Source organism: Scylla paramamosain, chromosome 39, assembly GCF_035594125.1.
Source record: "Scylla paramamosain isolate STU-SP2022 chromosome 39, ASM3559412v1, whole genome shotgun sequence".
In the NCBI taxonomy this organism is placed as follows: domain Eukaryota; kingdom Metazoa; phylum Arthropoda; class Malacostraca; order Decapoda; family Portunidae; genus Scylla; species Scylla paramamosain.
Genome location: NC_087189.1, coordinates 13,135,330 through 13,157,381, shown reverse-complemented (window position 1 = coordinate 13,157,381; position 22,052 = coordinate 13,135,330). Strand labels below are relative to the sequence as shown.

The following is a 22,052-nucleotide window of genomic DNA, read 5'->3' as shown; positions in this document are numbered from 1 at the left end:
TAGGAAAAGGTCAAGAATGTTGGGTTTATCTCCAAGACGGTCAGGAATACAAGTAGGGTGTTGCACCAATTGCTCTATGTCATGGAGGATAGCAAAGTTGTAGGCTAGTTCACCAGGATGGTCAGTGAAGGGAGAGGAAAGCCAAAGCTGGTGGTGAACATTGAAGTCTCCAAGAATGCAGATCTCTGCAAAAAAGAAGAGTCAGAATGTGCTTCATTTTAGAAGTTAAGCATTCAAAGAATTTCTTATAGTCAGAGGAGTTAGGTGAGAGGTATACAGCACAGATAAATTTAGTTTGAGAGTGACTCTGTAGTCGTAGCCAGATGGTGGAAAACTCGGAAGATTCAAGAGCGTGGGCACGAGAGCAGTTAAGTCGCTGCGCACATGGACACAACATCCAGCTTTGGATTGAAAATGAGGATAGAGAAAATAAGAGGGAACAGAATAGGGGCTACTGACAGTTGCCTCAGACACCTGAGTTTTAGTAAGGAAAAGAAGATGAGGTTTAGTAGAGGAGACAGATTACCAAGATTTCTACATTATTAACAGGAGAAACGCTCTTGATAACCCGGCTGATCATCTCCGTGGCTTTGGAAAACAGCCGTGATGAGAAAGCAAAGCGTTTCAAGACACCCCCATAATACCCCCCTGGTGGCGTAGTGGGGGTGGCTGGTTGTGAGGGCGGTGAGGCGCCGTCACTAGCACACCCCGTGACGCCCGCGGCTCACCACTAATGTGTGCAGCACTGTGCTTTGTGTGCCTCCTCCCTGCTTGGCCCTCGGGTGCCACTCAAGACCCTTCACCTCCCCCATCTCCTTCCCGCCCTCCCGCCCTCCCGCCCTCCCTCACGTCATCTTCTCAGCTCCTAACACTCCTTCACCCCTCCCTGTCTCCTCCCCTCCTTCCAGCTGCCATATCCTTCATTCTCTCCTTCATTCCTTCCCTCTCTCTTTGCCTCTGATTTCCTTCAGTCTGGGATTTTCCTTTCTCTCTCTCTCTCTCTCTCTCTCTCTCTCTCTCTCTCTCTCTCTCTCTCTCTCTCTCTCTCTCTCTCTCTCTCTCTCTCTCTCCTCTTTTTCCACCTGTCACTCTCTCTTTTTTTAATTTCTTGTCTCTCCACTCCCTTTCTTTCTCGTTCTCCCTCTCCCTCTCCCTCTCCCTCTCCCTCTCCCTTCCTAGCAATGCATTGTGCTAAATAGGAACCCCCACTCCCACCACTCCCCCGCTCCACAACATCTCGCCCCCTCTTTCCTGCAAGTCGCATAACACATTTTCTCTCTCTCTCTCTCTCTCTCTCTCTCTCTCTCTCTCTCTCTCTCTCTCTCTCTCTCTCTCTCTCTCTCTCTCTCTCTCTCTCTCTCATAATCTGTAACATTTTTTGCTTTAATTTTTTTTATTCTCATTCATAATTTTTTTTTTCTACTTTTTCGTTCTTTTTGTCGTAACTTTTTTTCTCGCCTCCTTTCTTAACTTTACATTTCATCATCAATTTTTCATCATTTTTTTCTTTTAGAGGGAGGGGGGAGGGATCACCACATTTTTAATTACCAAATGTTAATCATCACTATTTTCTAATCGCCGTTTTTAATCACCAAGGTTTTAATCAGCATTTTTTTCCTAATCACCTTTTTTTTTTGTCACCATTCTTCTTCTTCTTCTTATTATTATTATTATTATTATTATTATTATTATTATTATTATTATTATTATTATTATTATTATTATTATTATTATTATTGTTTTTGTATGACGATTTATTTATTTATTTTATTTTATTTATTTTTTTTTATCATCACCATCCTTCAATCAATGCTCTTAAATTAAACATTCACTTTCTATTAATGAACGGTTTTTCATCGCTGTTCACTCAAGTGTCTCACAAAATCTGTATTATAATTTTCCTTTTTACGTTGTTCCTCCTAATCAGATGTATTTGTAACGTTCATCATTCTTCTTCTTCAGTAGTAGTAGTAGTAGTAGTAGTAGTAGTAGTAGTAGTAGTAGTAGTAGTAGTAAATTCTCTTTTGGCTTCATTCACTCAGTCTCTCTTGTACGTTTGTAATTCATTTATGTGTTTATGTATTTATTTATTTACTTTATGCTTGTGTTTTTTTTTATTAATGATTTTCTTTTCATTACATCCACAACCTGTTTCTCTCGTTCATGCATCTTTCATTTCCCAGTGTTCTTCATTCCTCTATATTCCTATTACGGATCATTTTTCCACTACTTATTTTAATTATTTAGATATTCGTGGTGAGAGAGAGAGAGAGAGAGAGAGAGAGAGAGAGAGAGAGAGAGAGAGAGAGAGAGAGAGAGAAACCCATCCCAAAGTTTTTCCCTCACAATCAATATTCCGAGTGTAGGACTGAAAACACGTCAGGAACCTCATCTCTCTTTTATGAGGCGTCGGGATGGCATGGGGCTTCTGGGAAATTAAGTGAGTCTTTACTGGGACAGAGGAAGTATCTGAGTAACATAAGATAGTTTGCAGTGAAAAGCACTAGAACCAGTCATTATTTTTTTTTTTTTTTTTTTTTTTTTTTTTTGGTGGGTGGAAAGGGGGGACTAAAGAGCCTAATTTTTGGGGTCTGGAGAGGGACTAAGGATTTTGGCTAGAGACTGTAACTTGTTCTTGAGAAGGTTTCGAAGCATAAACACTTCAGGCTGGTGGATGGGCGGATGAAAGAAGGGGCTACGGACAACACGGGATGGGTTGTATGTTCCGTGTGTGTGATATTGTGATGTTGGGGCTAAGAGATTAGAAGTGGGAGCTAGAAGTGTAGATATTATGATGATAAGTAACTCGAGGATTAGAAAGGCGCGGGGGGGGGGGGCTGCGGGAGGGACTAGAGGTCTATAAATTTAGTGTAATGAGATGGGGGGACTAATGTGTGTGAGATGAAACGTGTCAGAGCATGCGCTGAGCTGGAACCGGACTCAGCGACGCGGCTCCTTCAGCGGAGGCAGGCAGTGAAACATGAGGGGCCGTCGCGGAGGGATCAAGATCAGGGCGGTGCGTGTGGGGGTCCTACTCCCCTTGCTAGTCCTCCTGGGGGTCGTATTCGGAGGGTCGTCCTCACAGCAACACCCGACTACTCCGATCTACGATGTGGCGCTTGATTTGAACGACACACATCACTTGTACTGGCGAATTGACTACCTGAAGGAGGAGGTGGAGTTTGAAGTACATACGAAGGGTGAAGGGAGACAGCCGTGGCTTGCCGTTGGGTTCTCTGACAGGGGGCTGCTGGAGGGGGCTGACCTGTGTGTGCTGTGGACTGACTGGCACGGCAGAGTTCATTTTCAGGTGTGTTCTGTTTGGCTGTCTACCTCTTTGCATTTATTCCAGCTTTCTCTTCTTGTTTCCTGTCTTAGTGTGTTTCTCTTCTCTCTCCCTTCTTCCTACTCTCCCTTGACTTGTTTATATTCCCGGAAGCCTTTGTCAAGCTCGTAATGTCTTGTCTTTTGGTACCGAGTTAGCATCTTTTTAAATTGAAAGTTTCGTCCACTGTTCGCGGCACATCGCCAGTAATGCATCCCCCTGATCCACTGGTCTATACACGTTTTCTTTTTTTATTTATTTATTTCTGTACATCCCTATATCTTCTTATCTTATCAGGTTTGTTGCTTTGTCCCCTTAACGATGATTTCCTTGCTGCCACAAATCTTTTACCTTATTTTTTTTAGGGTTACGTTTTTAAGCACCACAGTCGCGTCTCCTTTTTTTCATTGTGTTATAAACTTGAAATGACAGAAGGTATAGCATTTGTTTGTGTGTTAACTTGATTACACGTTGTCTTGCAGAGGCAGCAGAAGTGTTATGATGAAAGAGCAACAATAATATCAATCAGTTGTTTTCTTTTTAAGGGGAGCGAGTGGTGATCCGCCCACGCACAGTAAAGGTGGAATGAATCTTGCGAGCTCATTCATTCTACATCGTTCCAGTTCCGGTAAAATAATTAATTCATATATTCACTTAAATGTTTGATATTTTGTTTTTTAGGGGGTTGTACATTAGACGCATTTTTTTTATTTATTTTTTTTATTCCGTTATTGAATTAATTTTGAATTCCTTGTAAGAGTTCAGACACAGAGAGCTGATTGTTGCAGGGATCCTGGGGTTGGCTGGGGTTAGGTGGGACAAGTTGCCGCCTCGCTCCCTCGGTCTTCCCTCAACGCGGTTTTCGATTTTTTGCGTCCTGGTTTCCCCGATAAGTCAGAGATAAGACGGTGCCTCTGAAGGAAAGCACTAGAACATAGCTAGCTAACACATATTTATTTGTGTAAACTGTAAACTCTAAAATTTTGTTCATTTCAAATTTACGTATTTACTTATTCCTATTAGTTTATTCATCAAGAAAATAAAAAATAAACAAATAAATAAATAAATGTGAATGTAACTACTGAAAAATAGCGAATATTAATTTTACACCTGTGAATACAAAAGCAAATATCCAGCGATCCGTAGTCTTCAGCAGTCACCCCCTTAATGTCAGTTCAGGATCGCGTTTTCTTCGTCGCACTTTCTCCCCAATGGTCACTGTTGCCGACTCACTCCTTTTTCTTTCGCTAGGTACGGTGCAGAGAGAGAGAGAGAGAGAGAGAGAGAGAGAGAGAGAGAGAGAGAGAGAGATTAATTTGGTTCGCTGAGCCTCGAAATACTTCCTTCTTTCTGCTCTTCATTTTTGTCACATGCAGGTCAATAGAGGAGGATTACGAGAGAGAGAGAGAGAGAGAGAGAGAGAGAGAGAGAGAGAGAGAGAGAGAGAGAGAGAGAGAGAGAGAGAGATTTCAACACAATATTGCAAGTAACACGAAGATCATTCTTAGCAAATCTTTCCTTTTAGGACCGGCAGAAGTGGAAATAGCAGAACACAAGATAGATCAATACACACACACACACACACACACACACACACACACACACACACACACACACATTATCATTGCAAGAGAGAAAGGGAGAGAGGAAAAAAAACACTTTTGTCCCTGATTTTATTCCCCCTCCTCCTCTTCCTCCTCCTCCTCCTCCTCCTCCTCCTCTTCTTTCCTTGCTGTTAAATTTAGCTGTGTTGTCATTTCCTTTCTTTCCTTCTTCTACCATTTTCCTTCTCTTCCATTTTCCTTATGCGATTACCCTTATCCTCCTCTTCCAGTTTATTTCCTCCTCCGTTCTGTCCTCTTCGTATTTTTCTACTTGTTTCCTCTCTCTCTTTCCTCCCTATCGCCTTTTTTTCTTTTTTTTTTTTCATGTCCTATCCTTCTGTTTTACCAACCCTATCTTCTCTCTCTCACTTTTTTTTTTTTTTTTTTTTTTTTTTTTTTACCTTTCTTTCACCTTCCCATCCACCTCTGCCGCAGTCACACCTGACCCATACTTGCCTTACGCCACACACCAACACGTACTACGACCGTACCACACACTGCGTCATCGTTGAACAGAAGGGAGAGTGAAGAGGTAGAAAGGTGTCAGTTTTAGTTTTCCATGTTCGTCCTTCATCCTCCACATCACTTCAGCCAAATACATATACTATAGTCACTACTGATATTACTACTTTTTCACCACCACCACCACCACCACCACCACCACCTCTAACATTCCCTTCTATCTTATTATCTTATCTTACTGCCGACTCTTATTATTACACCAATTTTCGTAGGTGTTTTGGGTTTGTAACATGATGTGTTTGATCCTTCTATATGCCGTTAGCGTCACTGAAGGTACATAGCGAATTTAAAGTACAGTTAACCACCCCCACGTTCCACACTCATTAAAGATACACACTGACAGAATGCCTTCGTGGATTCGAGCCTCCGTTTGGACGTGGCCGACCATCAGGACTGCCAGGACTTCAGATACAAAGTTCGTGATGATGTGGTCAAGTTTACCTTCTCGCGCAAGTTTGATACCTGCCACCCACACCACTACGTTATACAGGTGAGCAGGAAAGAGAAGGGGGCACAGGGACGGGAGGGTGGAGAAAAATTAATCACTGGGATATATATATAGAGAGAGAGAGAGAGAGAGAGAGAGAGAGAGAGAGAGAGAGAGAGAGAGAGAGAGAGAGAGAGAGATAGTGTAGGGAATCATATGCAACTTATCCACAGATTAACTATGAAAGATTACCAAGAAAAATATTTTGGTAATAATTAAAGCAGATGAGGTTGATGGGAAATTAACCCTTTTACAGTGATACGAAACAATTTGCAGCACCAAAAGTAATGCATGAAGTTTTTATAAGCATCTATAAGAAAGGAAGGGATTAAAAGGAACAGGTTTTGCAATTTCTACCCAGTTTAAAGATAGGAGGTGGCTGTAGAACAAGTAAAGATGTCTTCGAATAATTCGTAATTAAGGAAAGATGCACCAAATAGCAGTCTTAAGTTTAGGAATCGGGAGTGCTGTTAAAAGAAAGACGATATGGACTGGAGCCGAAGAAGCTTGACGAACCGACGTTGTGGTTAGAACAGAGCGCTTCTTCCCCACACCACCTCTCACCTCAACACCAGCGGCTCATGCCCTAAAATCCCGTTTTCCTAGGGTTTACTTCCTTGAGACTATTATAGTGTATGTTTTGCAACTTGCTTTCGCACTTAATATGAGTTGTTAAACCTAAATTCAACCGCCCATGCTCCCAACCACCAAAAGGCTCTTCTTGGGGGATTCATACCTCAGTGGGCCTTTATATATATATATATATATATATATATATATATATATATATATATATATATATATATATATATATATATATATATATATATATATATATATATATATATATATATATATATATATATATATATATATATATATGTTTAATATAACATGTGTTGCCCTTGGCCAGTACCCCTTTTACATATAGAAAAATATATATAAAAAAAGCCTTTAGCCAACGCCGCTATAACAGCAATCCCAGTCTAACCTTCAGCCGGCGGTTAATTTACCACGGTGCCTCGTAGCCTACTGGGATCTTTGTCGGGAGACCAGCTTAGCCAGCCATCATAGTTACGTCTCCTGCGACCGTAGATCAGTTTTAGTAATTGTTTGTAGTGTGTCCGTAATCCTCAAGTTAGTGAATTACTGTTATTTATGCACATATAACTTTTTTTTATATGTAGGAGGGACACCGGCCAAGGGCAACAAAAATCCAATTAAAAAAAAAAAAATGGCCCACTGAGATGCCGGTCCCCCGAATAAGGTCCGAAGTGATAGTCAAAATTGAAACACAAGAGTCTTGAAACCTCCCTCTTGAAGGAGTTTAAGTCATAGGAAGGCGGAAATATAGAAGCAGACAGGGAGTTTCAGAGTTTACCAGAGAAAGAGATGAATGATTGAGAATAATGGTTAACTCTTGCATTAGAGGGGTAGACAGAATAGGGTTAAGAGAAAGAAATTCATGTGCATCGAGGCCGCGGGAGAAGGGGAGGGATGCAGCTAGCAAGATCAGAAGAGCAGTTAGCATGAAAATAGCAATAGAAGATAGCTAGAGATGCAACACTGCGACGATGAGAAAGAGGCCGAAGACAGTCAATTAGAGGAGAGGAATTGATGAGACGAAAAGAGCGGTATGAGTGGAACCCCCTCAGACATGTGAAGCATACTCCATGCATGGACGGATAAGGTCATTATAGAGTCAGAAGCTGGAGGGGGATGAAAAAAAAACTGGCGGAGACGTCTCATAACACCTAACTTCATAGAAGCTGTTTTAGCTAGAGATGATTATAAGAAAAGGACAGACCGAGGATGTTCAGTGTAGACGGCGGGGACACTAGAGCGTCATTGAAGAAGAGGGGATAGTTGTCTGGAAAGTTGTGTCGAGTTGATAGATGGAGGAATTGAGTTGTTGAGGCAGAGCAAGTTTGCTCTGTCTCAGTCAGAAATTTTAGAGATCAGAAGTCGAGCATTCTATGGCTTCCCTGCGTGAACTGTTTACTTCTTGAAGAGTTGGACGTCTATGAAAAGACGTGTAAAAATGCAGGGTGCTGTTGATGTGTTGTTAAATAGGATATTAATATTCAAAACTAAATTCAAGTTGTCCTTTAACAATTTATGCATACAAAAATCTACTTCCATCTCTGAATCTATTGGTAGTTCTTGTCCTCGCCGATTTTCATCAAGATTCAAGAAAGGATCGAACGCCTGAAGTCGGGAGTGCGTGGCGCCATCTGGCACTGCGGCAGACACGATAAGAACAACCCACAGAAGCTCGGATGTGTTGTAGCTTCCATGAGTAAACCGCACTAAAGAAAAGTTAGCAGGGAGAAGAATTAAATTAAATATTAAACTGAGTTGTGAACGTGAAGGCATTATTGCTACGGTAAGAATAGGATCGGAACACAAGATAACGACAGTCATGAATTTCGACGCATGAGTGAGTCTTCGAGGCACTTACAGTTTGTGAAACATGTTGGGTAGCAGCCATGGCCGGTAGGAGTTGGGCAGATGTGGTGCAGAGCCAAGGCGTAGAGTGTGAAGGTAAGGAATAGCATTGCGTAAACCATAAATGTGGGTGTTCCGTTGTGTCGCAGGGTTGGGAAGTAACAAGCCCCTGACTAACGGTGAGATAAGGAACATTGAAAGACTTAAGCCCCCCACCCCGACTGCTTTCTAAAGGCGATTTAGTGACTTTTTTTCTAAGTTTATATGGTTTTATTAATAGATTAACTAGATTTCTACATTACCAATAAAAAAAACAAATAAATAAAAAGTGAAAACTCTCCTATTCATCTCTGTGGTCTTTGAAAATAGTCATGGTGAGAGCAAAGCGTTTCTGAATACGGACGTAGAGGCAGGAAGTAACACCAGGGGGAAATGCCTGGAGGAAGCAAGGCTACCGATCACCACATTATTCCGCCCCTGTACTTTATAGGCATGATGTGGTTATTGTGTAGAGCCCTTTCCTGGCCCTATTACTGGTATATTCTCAGTCATTCTCTCTCATATACCCTAAGATATACCTAAGACGTAAATATAAGGTGGAGGAGAAGCAGCTCCGTCCTAAAGGGGTTCCAGGGGGAGCGAAGCCTTCCCCCACTCAGGTTAGGTTAGGTAATGTTAGGTTAAGTTAGGTAATGCTGGCCATATAATGTCTTTAAGGGAAGGTCAAGGGGGAAGGTTAGCTTAGTTGCCTTAAACTTTTGTATAAAACATTACCTAACTTAATTGGGGACAGGGTGCTTCACCTCCCCCCTCCCTGTATCCCAATTAAGGACACTAATCTAATCTAGCATTACTTAATCCAACAGGGGGATTCTCTCCATTAACCATTTTACTACTGAATTTTTTTCTCAATGCCTTCCTTGTCCTTTGTTGCTCATTTTATCACAAAATTTGATACTATCTGACCTATCCTGTTTGCTATATTTGTGTTGAGCTTCAGTAATCCCTGGTATATTTAACATCTCTTCAAGAATTATTTTTAACATCTATTTATTACTTTTTAATCCCTGGAAGGTTATCATCACATTCTCTCCTTCATTTCTTATTACCTTTCCTTTATTTACACCACTGGATTCGTTTACCAAGAAGGCTTTATCTGTAGATGGCATTTTTCAATACACCAACCTACTTCTGCATCTTTTTTTAGCTTTTAGTTCATCTCTTTGTACTTTAAGTCTTTCAGGAATTGCTCTTTTCAGGAACTTCTGACATTCTTTATGGTTTTTGCTGTTTTGATATCCTATTTTAGTCATGCATCAGTAACCTTAACAAGAGGACAAGGTTTAGGGTCATTCTTGGTCACCATTTTCTTAAAACTACTGATTCTTTTTACTTCTGCTATATCTTTATTCTTTGCATCCACTCCTATCTCATTATATACAGTTTCACAGATTATCAGTCCACTACCAAGCCTTTCTTGTCAAGCTGTAAAGTATTCCGGCCTCTTATACATTGAATATAACAGCATTGTTCCTCTTTTCTTCTTTCCTCTAGTTCATTGAAAACCATCTGAACTATTTCATGTTCCTCTTTTCTTTGTTTTGTTTTCTTCTTCTAGTTAAATGAAAACCTCCTTAACTATTTTATGTTTTAGATTTTGTTTGACTTCTTGCTTGATGTGTTTCTTAAGGTCCCTCAAATTTGATCTTGTATACTTGTTTACATCAGTCATTTCTTTGTTCTCTTCCTTCAGTTCTTTATCTTTATGTGTAATAACTTGGTGTACTTTTTCCAAGGGATTTTATATTTCGTCACTTTTAATGCAGAGCTACTTTGAACTGCATTCCTTCTCTTTATATAGTTTAAAGTCACTGACTGATATTTTTTGCATCTATAGCTCACAGAATGAACATGACAAGGCATTCTGATTGTGCTTCACCAGCCAGTCACAGCAGCCACTCTAGACCTCTTAATTTTGGATGTTCTCTATCCCTCTTGCTCCTCGTCTTACTTTATCTGTCGTTGCCATGAGATCTGGTTGTTTCTTTTGTTAGCAGAGTAGACAACTTTAGCAGCATCACTCAGGATACTTTGGCTGTTCTCTATCCCTCTATTCTCACTCCTCATCTCACTTTACCCATCTTTGCAGTGAAATCTGATTATTTCTGTTGTTATTGGAGTACACAGTTTCAGCTGTGTGACTCAAGGTATGTTTTGGCTTCCATCTCACCTTGCCTCCCTCCTGCACAGCGAGGCACGACACATGTGGTGTGGTCATGGGGTGCAGGGCCCCTGTACCGCCTCTCAGGTGTCCTGGCGAAGGGGGATCACACTGGCCTGGTGCGAGTGGAGCTGCTCAAGCCTGCACTGCCCCCAGCTACCCAGGGGGATGACACCCAAGTACTGGAGGTGAGGTGGCGGTGGTGCATGTCTGTGTGTGTGTGTGTGTATGTGTGTGTGTTCACTTGGTTGTGTGTATGTTGTCATTACTGTAAACCATCAGTACTTTTTGCATTTACCATTCCCTTGCCATTACCACCCTGAATACTGTTTACATTTACTGTTTGCTTATCCAGATTATTCCACTCATCAATAAAGAAAACAATACAGAAAGCTGTATTTCTTTGCATGTATGTTGGCTTGTGTATTAGTAAGGTAGACAGAAAACAGCTAAGAGTAAAGAGTAAGAAGGGACCTGATAGAAGTCTTTAAGTGGTGTATGAGTTGTAACAAGGGAGATAGATGTAAGCAAAATTTTCAGGCTCAGTAACCAGGATAGAACAAGAAATAATGGGTTCAAGTTTGTAAAATTTAGGTTCAAAAAAGGGATAGGAAGGAATTGGCTCTTAAATAGAGTGGTGGATGAATGGAATGGACTCACTAATCAGTTTGTTAGTATTGAGTCATTAGGGAGAATATACAAATTTATGGATGGGGATGATAGGTGGAAATAGGTAGGCATGATACAGGGACTGCCATGTGTAGGCCTGATGGCTTCCTGCACCAACCCTTATGTTCTTATGATCTTGCATTCAAAAGGAGTTAAGCAGCAGGATTAATTAAATGGAAGAGGTATGTACGTAGTTGACAAGTGCAGAAAAGCATACTAATAAAAAAAGTAACAGTGATGATGTATCTTATGCTTCAGTGGAATAAGAATTTAAAGACAGAAAAGTGACTTATTAGTAACCTTGGAATCTGTTATTTCTACCATTTACATTTGCTGCCATTTCAGTTGTGCAAGGGACATAGCAAAAAAATAAAAAGCAATACAAAGAACAACACAGGAGCATCAGTACTACAACCTGTACTGTCCAACACCTGTGCTATCAGAATTTCAGTTATTACTGACCAGAATTAGATTGATGGAAAAATGTGGTGCTTACAGTTCACATCATTACAGTTGAAATCTAAATGTCCTGAAGAATATAGACTAAGTGTGATCCAAGATGATAAATGTCTGATGTTGGAACCACCAGTATATGATATAGTGGCTGTGCACAAACATTCACATTCATACAGAGCTCTAATCAGTCAACGGCTGGTTTTTCCTCTCCCTTGGCCGTGTCCCCAGAGTGAGCGGTTGGCACCACATATGAGTCTCCCCCAGTTGTTTCTGTCCCTTGCATCTTTCTCTGTGACTCCCATCGTTTGCAGCTCTACCACGATTCCATCCCTCCATCTCACTCTCTGCCTTCCCTTTGATCTTCCCACAAATGGTTTGGTTATTTAGGCTAATGCTAAATCTGCATTGCCTTAGGTATAACTTAGTGATTCCTCAGTGACCTGAATGTGTCCAAAATACTTCGATCAGGCACTGCACTTTGTTGGAATCAGTTCTGTAATGCCCAGTAGTCTGTTCTTCCTTTGTGTTCTTTTTCCTTTGTCCACTTGTATCCCATCACCTCCAGATTTCTCCATATGCATCCACAGATGAGGCAGTATATCTATTGTATATCTATTGTAGTCTACTCTTTCTTTGTGTTCATTTTCCTTTTCTCTTTTGCACTCTGTCACCTCCAGATCTCTCCCTCAGGTGCGGTCGCAGAAGGTACGTGTCCCGGCTGAGGAGACCACTTACTGGTGCACAGTGGAGAGGCTGCCAGATTCCTTCTCTGAGAAGCAACACGTCCTGCAGGTAGCTGTGGTTGTTGTGGTGGAGGATCAGTAGTGACAAATATAGATAGGAATGAATACCTATAGTAGTAATGGTAAGGGTCCTTGTGATCATGTTATTTGTATTACACAGAGCTTATTCTGTAGCTGCATGAGTTTCTACAGCTGAATTGAAAGGAGTTTATAGTATGTTATTGTTCCCTTGGAGTGTTCTTTGTAAGGAAGTAAGTGGAAATAAGAGAAGGGGGAGGTTAGGAAGTATAATTGTGTCTTTGTGCAGCTGCAGCAAAGGCCTTGTGTTGTGACAGTAAAGACAGGAATAAGGTGTTTTTCAGCTATGCCATCCTCTAAGGGACTAATTTTATGTCCACCTCTCTAATGCAAGAGTTAACCACTATCCTCAATCTTTCATTCTCTTTTCTAGTAAACTCTGGAACTTCATGTCTGCTTCTATATGTCCTCTTTCCTATGACTTGAACTCTTTCAAGAGGGAGGTTGCAAGACACTTACCCTCCAATTTAGGATGACACTTTTGACCTTTCTTTTGGGATTGGCTCCTCAGTGGGCCTTTTTGTTGTCCTTGGCCAGTGCTCCTTTTACATAAAAAAAGTAAATAGATAAAGCAAAATAAAATAATAATAATAATAATAAATAAATAAATGTATTGATGGTGATGGTAGCTTACAGGACTATACAGCCCATACAAAAAAGTCAACCTTCTCTTTACATGAACTGAGACAGAACACTAGCATATTTATGTTCATTTATTTACTCTGCTTATTGTGTCTTTTATTTATGGGTGCTGGGTCTTGTGATGTGATGGTGCCTTGGCCAGTTGTCTCCATGGCCTGTGCATAGAAAGGTGTTGATAGTGACTGGTGTACGTGTTTGGTGGTGGAGGAAAGTAACTGTTATGGTGATGGTGAAAGGTGTGTGTGGTGATGGTGATATGTCTGTGGTGTGGTGGTGGTGGTGGTGGTGATGACAGGTGTTTGTGGTGTTTGTGATGAGAGTCGCATCATCCACAGTTTGGTCCAGTGATTGAGGCGGGTAATGAGGATCTGGTTCACCACATGGAGCTTTTCCACTGCGAGTACCCACCTGAAGTGACTGTCCCCAAGTATCAGGTGTGTGTTTACCTGTTTGTGTTTACCTGGTTGTAACATGAAGGATCAGACTTAAGCCTGTGTTGTTCCATCTTTGTCACCACTTCTTTTCTGCTTAAAAACGTGGGTGTTATTTGCTTACCTCATCGATCTCATTCCAAGCTGAAATTTAACATTATTCAACTATTTAGTTTGTGTGTGTGTGTGTGTGTGTGTGTGTGTTTGAGATTCTTGATTTCATGTTCCTTGCTGTCGTATGGTTTTGTTTTTGAGTACATCAAGAGGCTTCACATGATAAATTGTGAATGTTTCTCATGTGTCTCACTCCTCTGTGGCTCATTGATCTAATAGTAAATAATTGCCTAGTGCTTGCTTAGGCCGGTATTCAGAAATACTTTGCTCTCTCACCACAACTATTGTCAAAGGCCACAGAGATGATTAGCAAGATTCTTTAGACTGTTTCTCATTGTTAATAATATAGAAATTCTGTTAATCTGTCGTTAGAACCATAAAAATACCTCTAACCCATGTAGCTTCGACTAAAGCCTCTTGAAAATAGTGGAGATGCAGCACATAAGTGTTTCAGAATGCGGTATTTAATGCAGTGTGGCTCAACAGGGCCCTTGTGCTGCCCCTGATCGTGCCCCTGAGATCGATGCCTGCAAGAGGGTGTTAGCAGCCTGGGCAATGGGTGCCTCCCCCTTTGTTTACCCCTTGGTGAGTGTGGGATTGATAGATTGTAATGCACCAACTGCAGATTAAAAATAAGAATCTTCATGTGAGAGAGAAATTGCTATGAAATATAATAGAGCATGAAGAGGATAAACTAGGACTTCTGTAGAAGTATGTGAATAGAGAAGTGGAAAAGGAGGGAATAGATTGGCTAAGGGTAGATTATGTGAAGGAAGACAGTAGGAAACGTGTGTTGGGGAAGTGTATGTGAGGGAGAGGGAAGTGAATGAATAGGAGTGAATGGGGAGTGTATGAATGAGTGTGTGAGTGTTTGGGATATCAATGTGAATCACAAGAAGTAGAAATAGTTGGCTTGTGGAGAACATTGTAAGACAGTAACCTGATACTAAGGCACAACACATCCATCATTACTGTATCTCCACATCCTTGTAATGATGAATTGCACGATGCTAATTTACTTCAGTGATGCACTGAAGTTCTTGCTAATGTGAGGACAAGTATGTTACTCTACCTACCTGTTAGTCACACAGAGTTATCTTAACATAGCTGCCTGTAGTCATTAGATACTGTCTTCAGATTCATATTTCACAAGTGTTGTTTGTAAACTTAATCACAATACATTGTCATGTTATTCTACCAGAGAATATAGTGACACTCACCCCATTTATGAAATAGTCCTTAACAGTTCAAGTGTATGGAAGGAGGAGGGGTGTTGGGTGGTGGATGAGTGTATGAAAGGGAGAGGGAAGGATGTGAGGGTGTGGGGGAATAAGCATAGACAGAAAAGAGAATCTGGCCAACCAGTTACATGAAATCAACTGTTTGGCTTTATTGTGCCTGACAGAAAAAGAGAGAGGGAGGGAGAATCCAGTGGGTCATGTCTCATTGAGTGTGTTCCCCCTGCAGGAGGCTGGGCTGCCCATCGGAGGTCCAGATTTCAACCCGTATGTCATGCTGGAAGTACACTACAACAACCCTAGAATTTTGGCAGGTGGGTGTTCCTCAGGGTGGTGGTTTGACTTTGCCTTGCCTCACCAGTCACCTTTATGTGCCATCACCTTTATGTGCCTTGTCTGTAATCCTGACTGCTTTAAAGAGACTAATGGAAGATATTTGTGATTTTATGGTTCTTTATGATAGTTTAGCAAGGATTTTGCTCAATTAGTAGCAAGAAACTCGTGGTAACCTGGCTAATTGTCTCAGTAGTCTTTGAAAATAATTCTTATAAGAGTTCAAAGTTGTTCAAAATAAGAGAGAGTGTGTTGTAGGCTTAGATCTTCTCTTGGGGACAGCTGGTGCTTAAGACATTACTACTATTACTATTATGTAAAAGGGACACTGGCTAAGGACAGCAAAATACATATAAAAGAGGTCTGCTGAGTTGCCAGTCCCTAAAGAATAGCCAAAATGTTTAGTCAAGATTAGAGAAATGTCTTGGAACCTCCTTCGTGAAAAGCTTAATGATACTGAACCTTCTGTTTTCTCATGACTGTCTTCTTCATGGAGATTTTGTGCTATTGTTAATGCAGGCGACAAGTTCATTGTGATGTGAGGTTGCTCCTTGTCATTGCATTTCCCCTGCAAGTGGTGCACAGGATGCTTCAAGATGAGGCCATATCCTAGTTGATGTCAGACTTCTGGCTGCACTTCTGCTGCATTCAAAAGGCTCTAGTAGAAGTTACACTGGATTTTTTAAGTGACATTAACAAGATTTCTACATTACTAACAGGAAAAACACTCTTTTTAGCATATTTTGTCATGTTACTTTATCTGGTTTTGCCTTATCTTTTAGAAATGATTACTTTGATGTTTTTGTTGTGCACTTCACTATCATGCTGTGGTGGGGAAAGAGTTGAGGTTAACCAAATCATACAGGTTGTGGTGATCATTTGTAGCCTGACCAGTTGCAAATAGAGTGCCTTCCATGGCTTCAGTTCCTGGTGATGATCTCTCTCTTGACTAACTTATTCATAGGTCTTTTAAGTGGTACAAGGGATATAACAAGAGGTAAGCAAAATTCTCAGGATCAGTAATCTGGATAGAATGAGAAATAATGATTTCAGCCTTGAAAAAGTTGTTTGAAAAAGGCGTAGGAAGGAATTGGTTCTTAAATAGAGTAGCAGATGAATGGAATGGACTCACTAATCAGGTTGTTAGTGCTGAGTCATTAGGGAGCTTTAAAAGAAGATTAGACAAATTTATAGATGAGAATGACAGGTGGAAGTAGATAAGTGTGTTTTGTGCTGGGACTGCTGCAGGTAGGCTTGGTGGCTTCTTGCAGCTTCCCTTATTTTCTTATGTTCTTATTCTGCCTTCAGATTAATTTTTCCACATGTTCACTCTCCCAAAGAGGGGCGTGATGTTGGCTTTCAATAGTCTTAATAGTTTGATGTGTCTAATTTGTGACACTAATGTTTGGGTGATTGAATTAGGTAAATGGGTTTTATGGAAATAACCTTTGCCTAGTAATTTTGAGACAGACTATTTATTTATGGGCAGCAAAAATATTGTGCTTTTTAAATTATGATCTGGACAATGAAGGGGTTAGTAGTGAAATTATTGAACTGAATCAATCTAAACCTAACCTAATCTAAGCCAAACTTAACTTACTTAACCTACCCAAGCCCTTAGGTGAACTTGTCAGTGTTATTTCAATATCATCCAGTTGAATTAACCAGGAGACTGTTACAGGTCATGTTGTAATTGGTAGACTTGCAGGTGGTGTGGTAATCAGTAGACTTGCAGATCTTGTGGTAATCGGTAGACTTCCAGATCTTGAGGTCGGTAGACTTGCAGGTTGTGTGGTAATCGGTAGACTTGCAGATTGTGTGGTAATCAGTTGTCTGCTGCAGGTCGTGTGGACAGCTCAGGTCTTGCTCTGCACTACACCAGGCGGCTGAGGGCACATGACGCAGCCATCATGGAGCTGGGGCTAGAGTACACTGCCAAGATGGCCATCCCGCCACACCTGCTGTCCTTCACTTTATCTGGATACTGTGTGCCTGAGTGTACTGCGCTGGTAGGTTCACTGGTTCATGGAGGTTCTTTTTTCTTCTACTGTTTCTTTTTAGATTATATTCTGAAGCACTTCTGGTCTCACCTCCTGTATGTGGAAGCATCCGATTGTCTTGTTTTCATCTTGCTGGTAGGGTTGTTGTAATGTGACAGGCATCCTTTGCAGTGACACACCATTCTGCACGCCACTTCCACAGGGACTCCCAGCAGAAGGCATCCACGTCTTCGGATCACAGCTACACACACACCTGACGGGAGTGAGAGCCTGGACCAAGCATCTGAGGGACGGCACAGAGCTGGAGGACTTGAACCGTGATGACCACTACTCTACACACTTTCAGGAGATCAGGAGGCTGCCCCATCCTGTCCATGTGTTGCCGGTGTGTGTGTGTGTGTGTGTGTGTGTGTGTGTGTGTGTGTGTGTCATATATGGTGTTATTTGCTGCATTTTGATGATAGTGTTAGTTATCTACAGTGATGTGGTGGTATATTTAAAAGTCAATGCTATACAATATATGCCAGGGAATTAAGGTTTGCTGGTATGTTTGTGTGTGTGGTATGGTGTGTGTACATGTAAAGCAGCTTGCCAAGTGTGTCATGTTTCATTTGTGTGGTACATTGTGTTTCTCTGAGGTGCGTCTTGTGGAACAGAAATGCGTGTTGAGGTGGGTAGTGCATCAATCACAGAACATCTACAAAATCAAGGAGTGAGGAGAGCAGGAGTGGAAGTGATAAGAAGACAAAAGATGCAATGGTTTGGCCACACAGCAAGAAGAGAAGACCAGGAACTGATTAAAAGAACCTGGAGAAAGAAAGACAGAGTGAGATGGAGGGATGGAATTGTGGTAGAACTGCAAAGGATGGGAGTCACAGAGGAAGGTGCAAGGGACAGAAACAACTGAGGAGACTCGTGTATGGCGCCAACCCCTCACTCTAGGGACACGGCCAAGGGAGGAGGCGGAGGAGGAGGTTGTGTTGTGTGTGTGTGTGTGTGTGTGTGTGTGTGTGTGTGTGTGTGTGTGTGTGTGTGTGTGTGTGTGTGTGTGTGTGTGTGTAAGTGCCCTATAGTTTGGATCTGAGTTTGATTGTACATTAAAGTAGTGGAGTTGAAAAATGCATGAACTAAATGGTTGTCTTTCAGCTCTGCCAGCTCTTCCTCCTTCCCTTTCCTCTCCCATTTTATTCTTTATCTCTCTTCCTCTCCAGCACTTCCTCCTCTTCTCTTCCTCTTCTTTCTCTCCCAGTTTTTTTTCTCTCCAGCTCTTCCTGCTCTTCTCTTCTTCTTCTTTGTCTCCCATTTCTATATCTTTTTCCCCAGCTCTTCCCTCTTTTCCTATTCCTCTCCCTTTTCCTCTTCCATTTCATTTGCTTCCTCTCCCTTCTGTTTTCCATTTGTTTTGAATTCAGCATGCTTGTCTCTTCAGGGTGACACGCTCATAATGTCCTGCGAGTTCTCAACGATGGACAGGGACAACATTACAGTGGGAGGGTTTGCCATCAGTGACGAGATGTGCGTCAATTACATCCACTACTACCCTCGGACGGACCTCGAAGTGTGCAAGTCCTCCATCGACTCATCCACTCTCATCAACTACTTCAGCTTCATGAAAAGGTATTGTGATTACTACCACCACTGTTAGTTACTGTTCCTCCTTGTCCTCCTTGTCCTCATCCTCCTCCCATCATTACAGCTACTGCTACTAGTACTAATACTACTACTAGCAAAATTCTCAGCATCAGTAATCAGGATAGAATGAGAAATAACAGATTCGAGCTTGAAAAATTTAGGTTCAAGAGATAGGAAGAAATTGGTTTTCAGAGTGGTGGATGAATGGAACAGACTTAGTAGTCAGGTTGTTAGTGCTGAGTCATTAGGGAGCTTTTAAGAGAAGATGAGACAGATTTATGGATGGGGATGATAGGTGGAAATAGGTAGGCATATTTCAAACAGGGACTGCCATGTGTAGACCTGATGGCTTCTTGCAGCTTCCCTTATTTTCTTACATTCTTACATTTTTTTGTTGTTACTACCTCTAGCTGCAATACCATCTCCATTGCTGCATGAACTGGTGTGAGAAGTCTAACCTGGTACAAGCTTGTATGATGAAAACAAAAAATTGTAAAACTGTTTGTGTGTCTGTTTATTTTTTTTTTACACAAGATTTAACACTTCCTTGCTGTCAGAATAGTTCACCAGTCTTCAGTTTTCCTTTTGTTCCTTATAACAGGTTATTTTTTCTCAATTGTATGTCTATCCATTTATTTATTTTGTTGTCTGTGTGTGAGAACTCCATTAGGAGGGCACAGCCTCAGCTGCAGCCACAGAAGAAAATTTCACTTGCTTTGTTCTTTTCATTCCCATCCATCCCACACCCCTGCTGCTGCTACCAGTTAACCTTTCCTTGCTAATTGGTACATCTTTCATAAATTACCAATCACTTTGAGGAATCTTTACTTGTACTACAGTTAAGTCCAGTCATTAAATTGACAACAAATTGCAAAATCTATTCTCTTCAATCCCCTTCTTTCTCATAGATGCTTGTAAAGATTTTGTACATTGTTTCTGGTGCTGTCATTTGTTTTGTATCGCCTCATCCCTTTTCCTGGTAAACTCTGGAACTCCCTGCCTGCTTCTGTATTTCCTTCTTCCTATGACTTGAACTCTTTCAGAAGGGAGGTTTCAAGTCTCAATCCTCCAATTTTTTATGGGACTTTTTGACTGCTTTTTAGGGACTGGCACTTCATTGGGCCTTTTTTTTTTTTCCCACTTTTGTTGCCCTTGGCCAGTGCCCTTCTCACAAAAAAAGAAAAAAAGTCACAGCAAAAGAGTTAATCACCTGACATTAACTACAGGTGGGAGCTGCAGAGCACATCCCGAGAAGTGAACTGGAGGCAAAACTACCAGGCCATCAGATGGACACCTCTGAGGTCGGGTATGCTTGCCGATCTCTACCTGAACTCCCCACTCTCCATGCAGTGCAACAAGTAAGTTCGGTAGTGTCAGGGGTTAGTCACTGGGAGTCTAAAGCCTCTGTATCCAGTTGGCTGTCATATATTCTCATTTAGGCTGAGATTACATGCTTTTACTAGGTTTCACAGGTGCTGTCTTAAAATCAGTGAGCCGTGTGTTGTCTAGTAAAATTCTCAGTCTAAAGGTATCTCGTTTCGTATGATTTCAAGTTGGAATAGGCTGATTTAATGTTTTAAGAAGACACTCAGATTTTGAGGATTAAGGGTTGTTGCTGTACAGTGGTGGTGGTGGTGGTGGTGTCATGCAGTTTAAAAATATTGTTCTCCACTTTCATGCTATTTGATGTACTATTGAGAAAACTAACCTGGAATGAGTAATGAAGAAGCAAAATTTTGTGTGTGTGTGTGTGTGTGTGTGTGTGTGTGTGTGTGTGTGTGTTCTTTTTACCTGAGGATTAACACTTTTCTACGCTTGTCAAAATAGTTCACCAGTTTGCTTTTTTTTTTTTTTCCCTCCATGCATTTCTTATACCAGCTTAGAGTGCAATAGCATCTTCAGTAATGAATTTGTGGTGTGTAGGTCCATATACCTGCTTGGGGCATCTTAGAATGGTCAAGAAGAATAGGCCAAGTAATTTCCTTGGCCTGGGATTCAAACTCACTATGAATTAGATGCTAAGGATTCTGTAGGTGATGAGTGCCAGTGCCAGAAAACGTGTGTGGGGTTGGTTACTTGCACTTGCCCATGTGTACTCCATCTTCTCAGTCTGCCATTTTCATTTCTCATTTATTAACTGGGAAAAACTCTAATGTGGTTTATGTAAGCCTGAGTGATGAAAATGCAAAACTGTGTGTGTGTGTGTGTGTGTGTGTCAGCTTTTTTTACATCCTTGCAAGCTTCATGAAACTCTTCCTCTGACTCTCACCTTCCTGTGTCTCTCCATCAGGTCTTCTGGGGTTCGTTTTCCTGGCTACTGGGAGAACATTCCCATCCCCCACATCCTGCACCCCCTGGAGCCTCCCCCAAGTCCCTGCAGCCCCGCCAAGGAGGTGGAAGAGAACGACTCTCCTTTAATGAACTAAAGTATTCTCACTCGCTCATTCTTCCACGGTAATGTTTGCTTGTTACTGTTCACTGTAGTGGGAGTAAGGAGTTGTTTGGGTTCTATAATAAAAATGTTCTCTTCTCTTTCTAATAGCTGTATCTGGTTGTTTCTCTTACTTACCTAATAAGCAGATTTTTCAGTGCTCTGGTGCAGAATACTGACTTCCTCTCATATTCCACTTGCTCTAGAAATTTGTAAACATCCAAATTTTTCATTGTAGAAAATGTATGATGAGAATTTTCTCCAATAGTATAAAGATGCGCCTTTCTTTCTGTGTGGTTTTCTCATGTAGTGTAGAGATGTACGATAGTTTGTCTCTCCTCTCCAGAGTGTGCGGGAGGATGATGTAATACTAACAGAGGGTTGGCTTGGGTGTGACGTCTTCCTGCTTGGCTTGGGGATGGATGCCCCTGTAGCTTCCATTTTCTGTCAATGTTGTTAAGGGATTCATCATATCTTGTGTAGCATGGCATGATATTATCTACATTAATAAATATTCTAACGGAAAACTGTTTGTTTCTGAATGTGTATGGAGTATGTAAGTATTAATGAGTTTTCAAAGTGAAAAGATGATTTTTTAGTATATTTAAATTGACTTTTAAATATTTTCTTCACCATTTGATGGTGGCAGCAGTTCCTGAAACTTTGCTTCATTGTCAC

The 22,052-nt window shown here is 41.2% G+C and overlaps 1 protein-coding gene across 6 annotated transcripts in view; it reads left to right on the top strand.

Moving 5' to 3' along the window:
- LOC135092221 (dopamine beta-hydroxylase-like) overlaps positions 1–21,901 on the top strand; it is a 25,189-nt gene extending 3,288 nt beyond the window's left edge. For 4 of the 6 annotated variants that reach the window (XM_063990559.1, XM_063990562.1, XM_063990560.1 and 1 more), the window contains 11 exons: positions 5,795–5,941; positions 10,637–10,795; positions 12,410–12,524; positions 13,531–13,629; positions 14,227–14,325; positions 15,208–15,292; positions 17,154–17,320; positions 17,514–17,696; positions 18,741–18,928; positions 20,170–20,301; positions 21,234–21,901. In XM_063990559.1, the coding sequence (XP_063846629.1) occupies positions 5,795–5,941; positions 10,637–10,795; positions 12,410–12,524; positions 13,531–13,629; positions 14,227–14,325; positions 15,208–15,292; positions 17,154–17,320; positions 17,514–17,696; positions 18,741–18,928; positions 20,170–20,301; positions 21,234–21,369 (1,510 nt within the window). In that variant the 3' untranslated portion in view covers positions 21,370–21,901. Of the gene's footprint in view, positions 1–2,862; positions 3,311–5,794; positions 5,942–10,636; positions 10,796–12,409; positions 12,525–13,530; positions 13,630–14,226; positions 14,326–15,207; positions 15,293–17,153; positions 17,321–17,513; positions 17,697–18,740; positions 18,929–20,169; positions 20,302–21,233 lie in introns of those variants that run through there. The other 2 variants (XM_063990558.1, XM_063990557.1) reach the window with 2 other exon arrangements.
- The last annotated feature ends 151 nt before the right edge of the window (positions 21,902–22,052 follow it).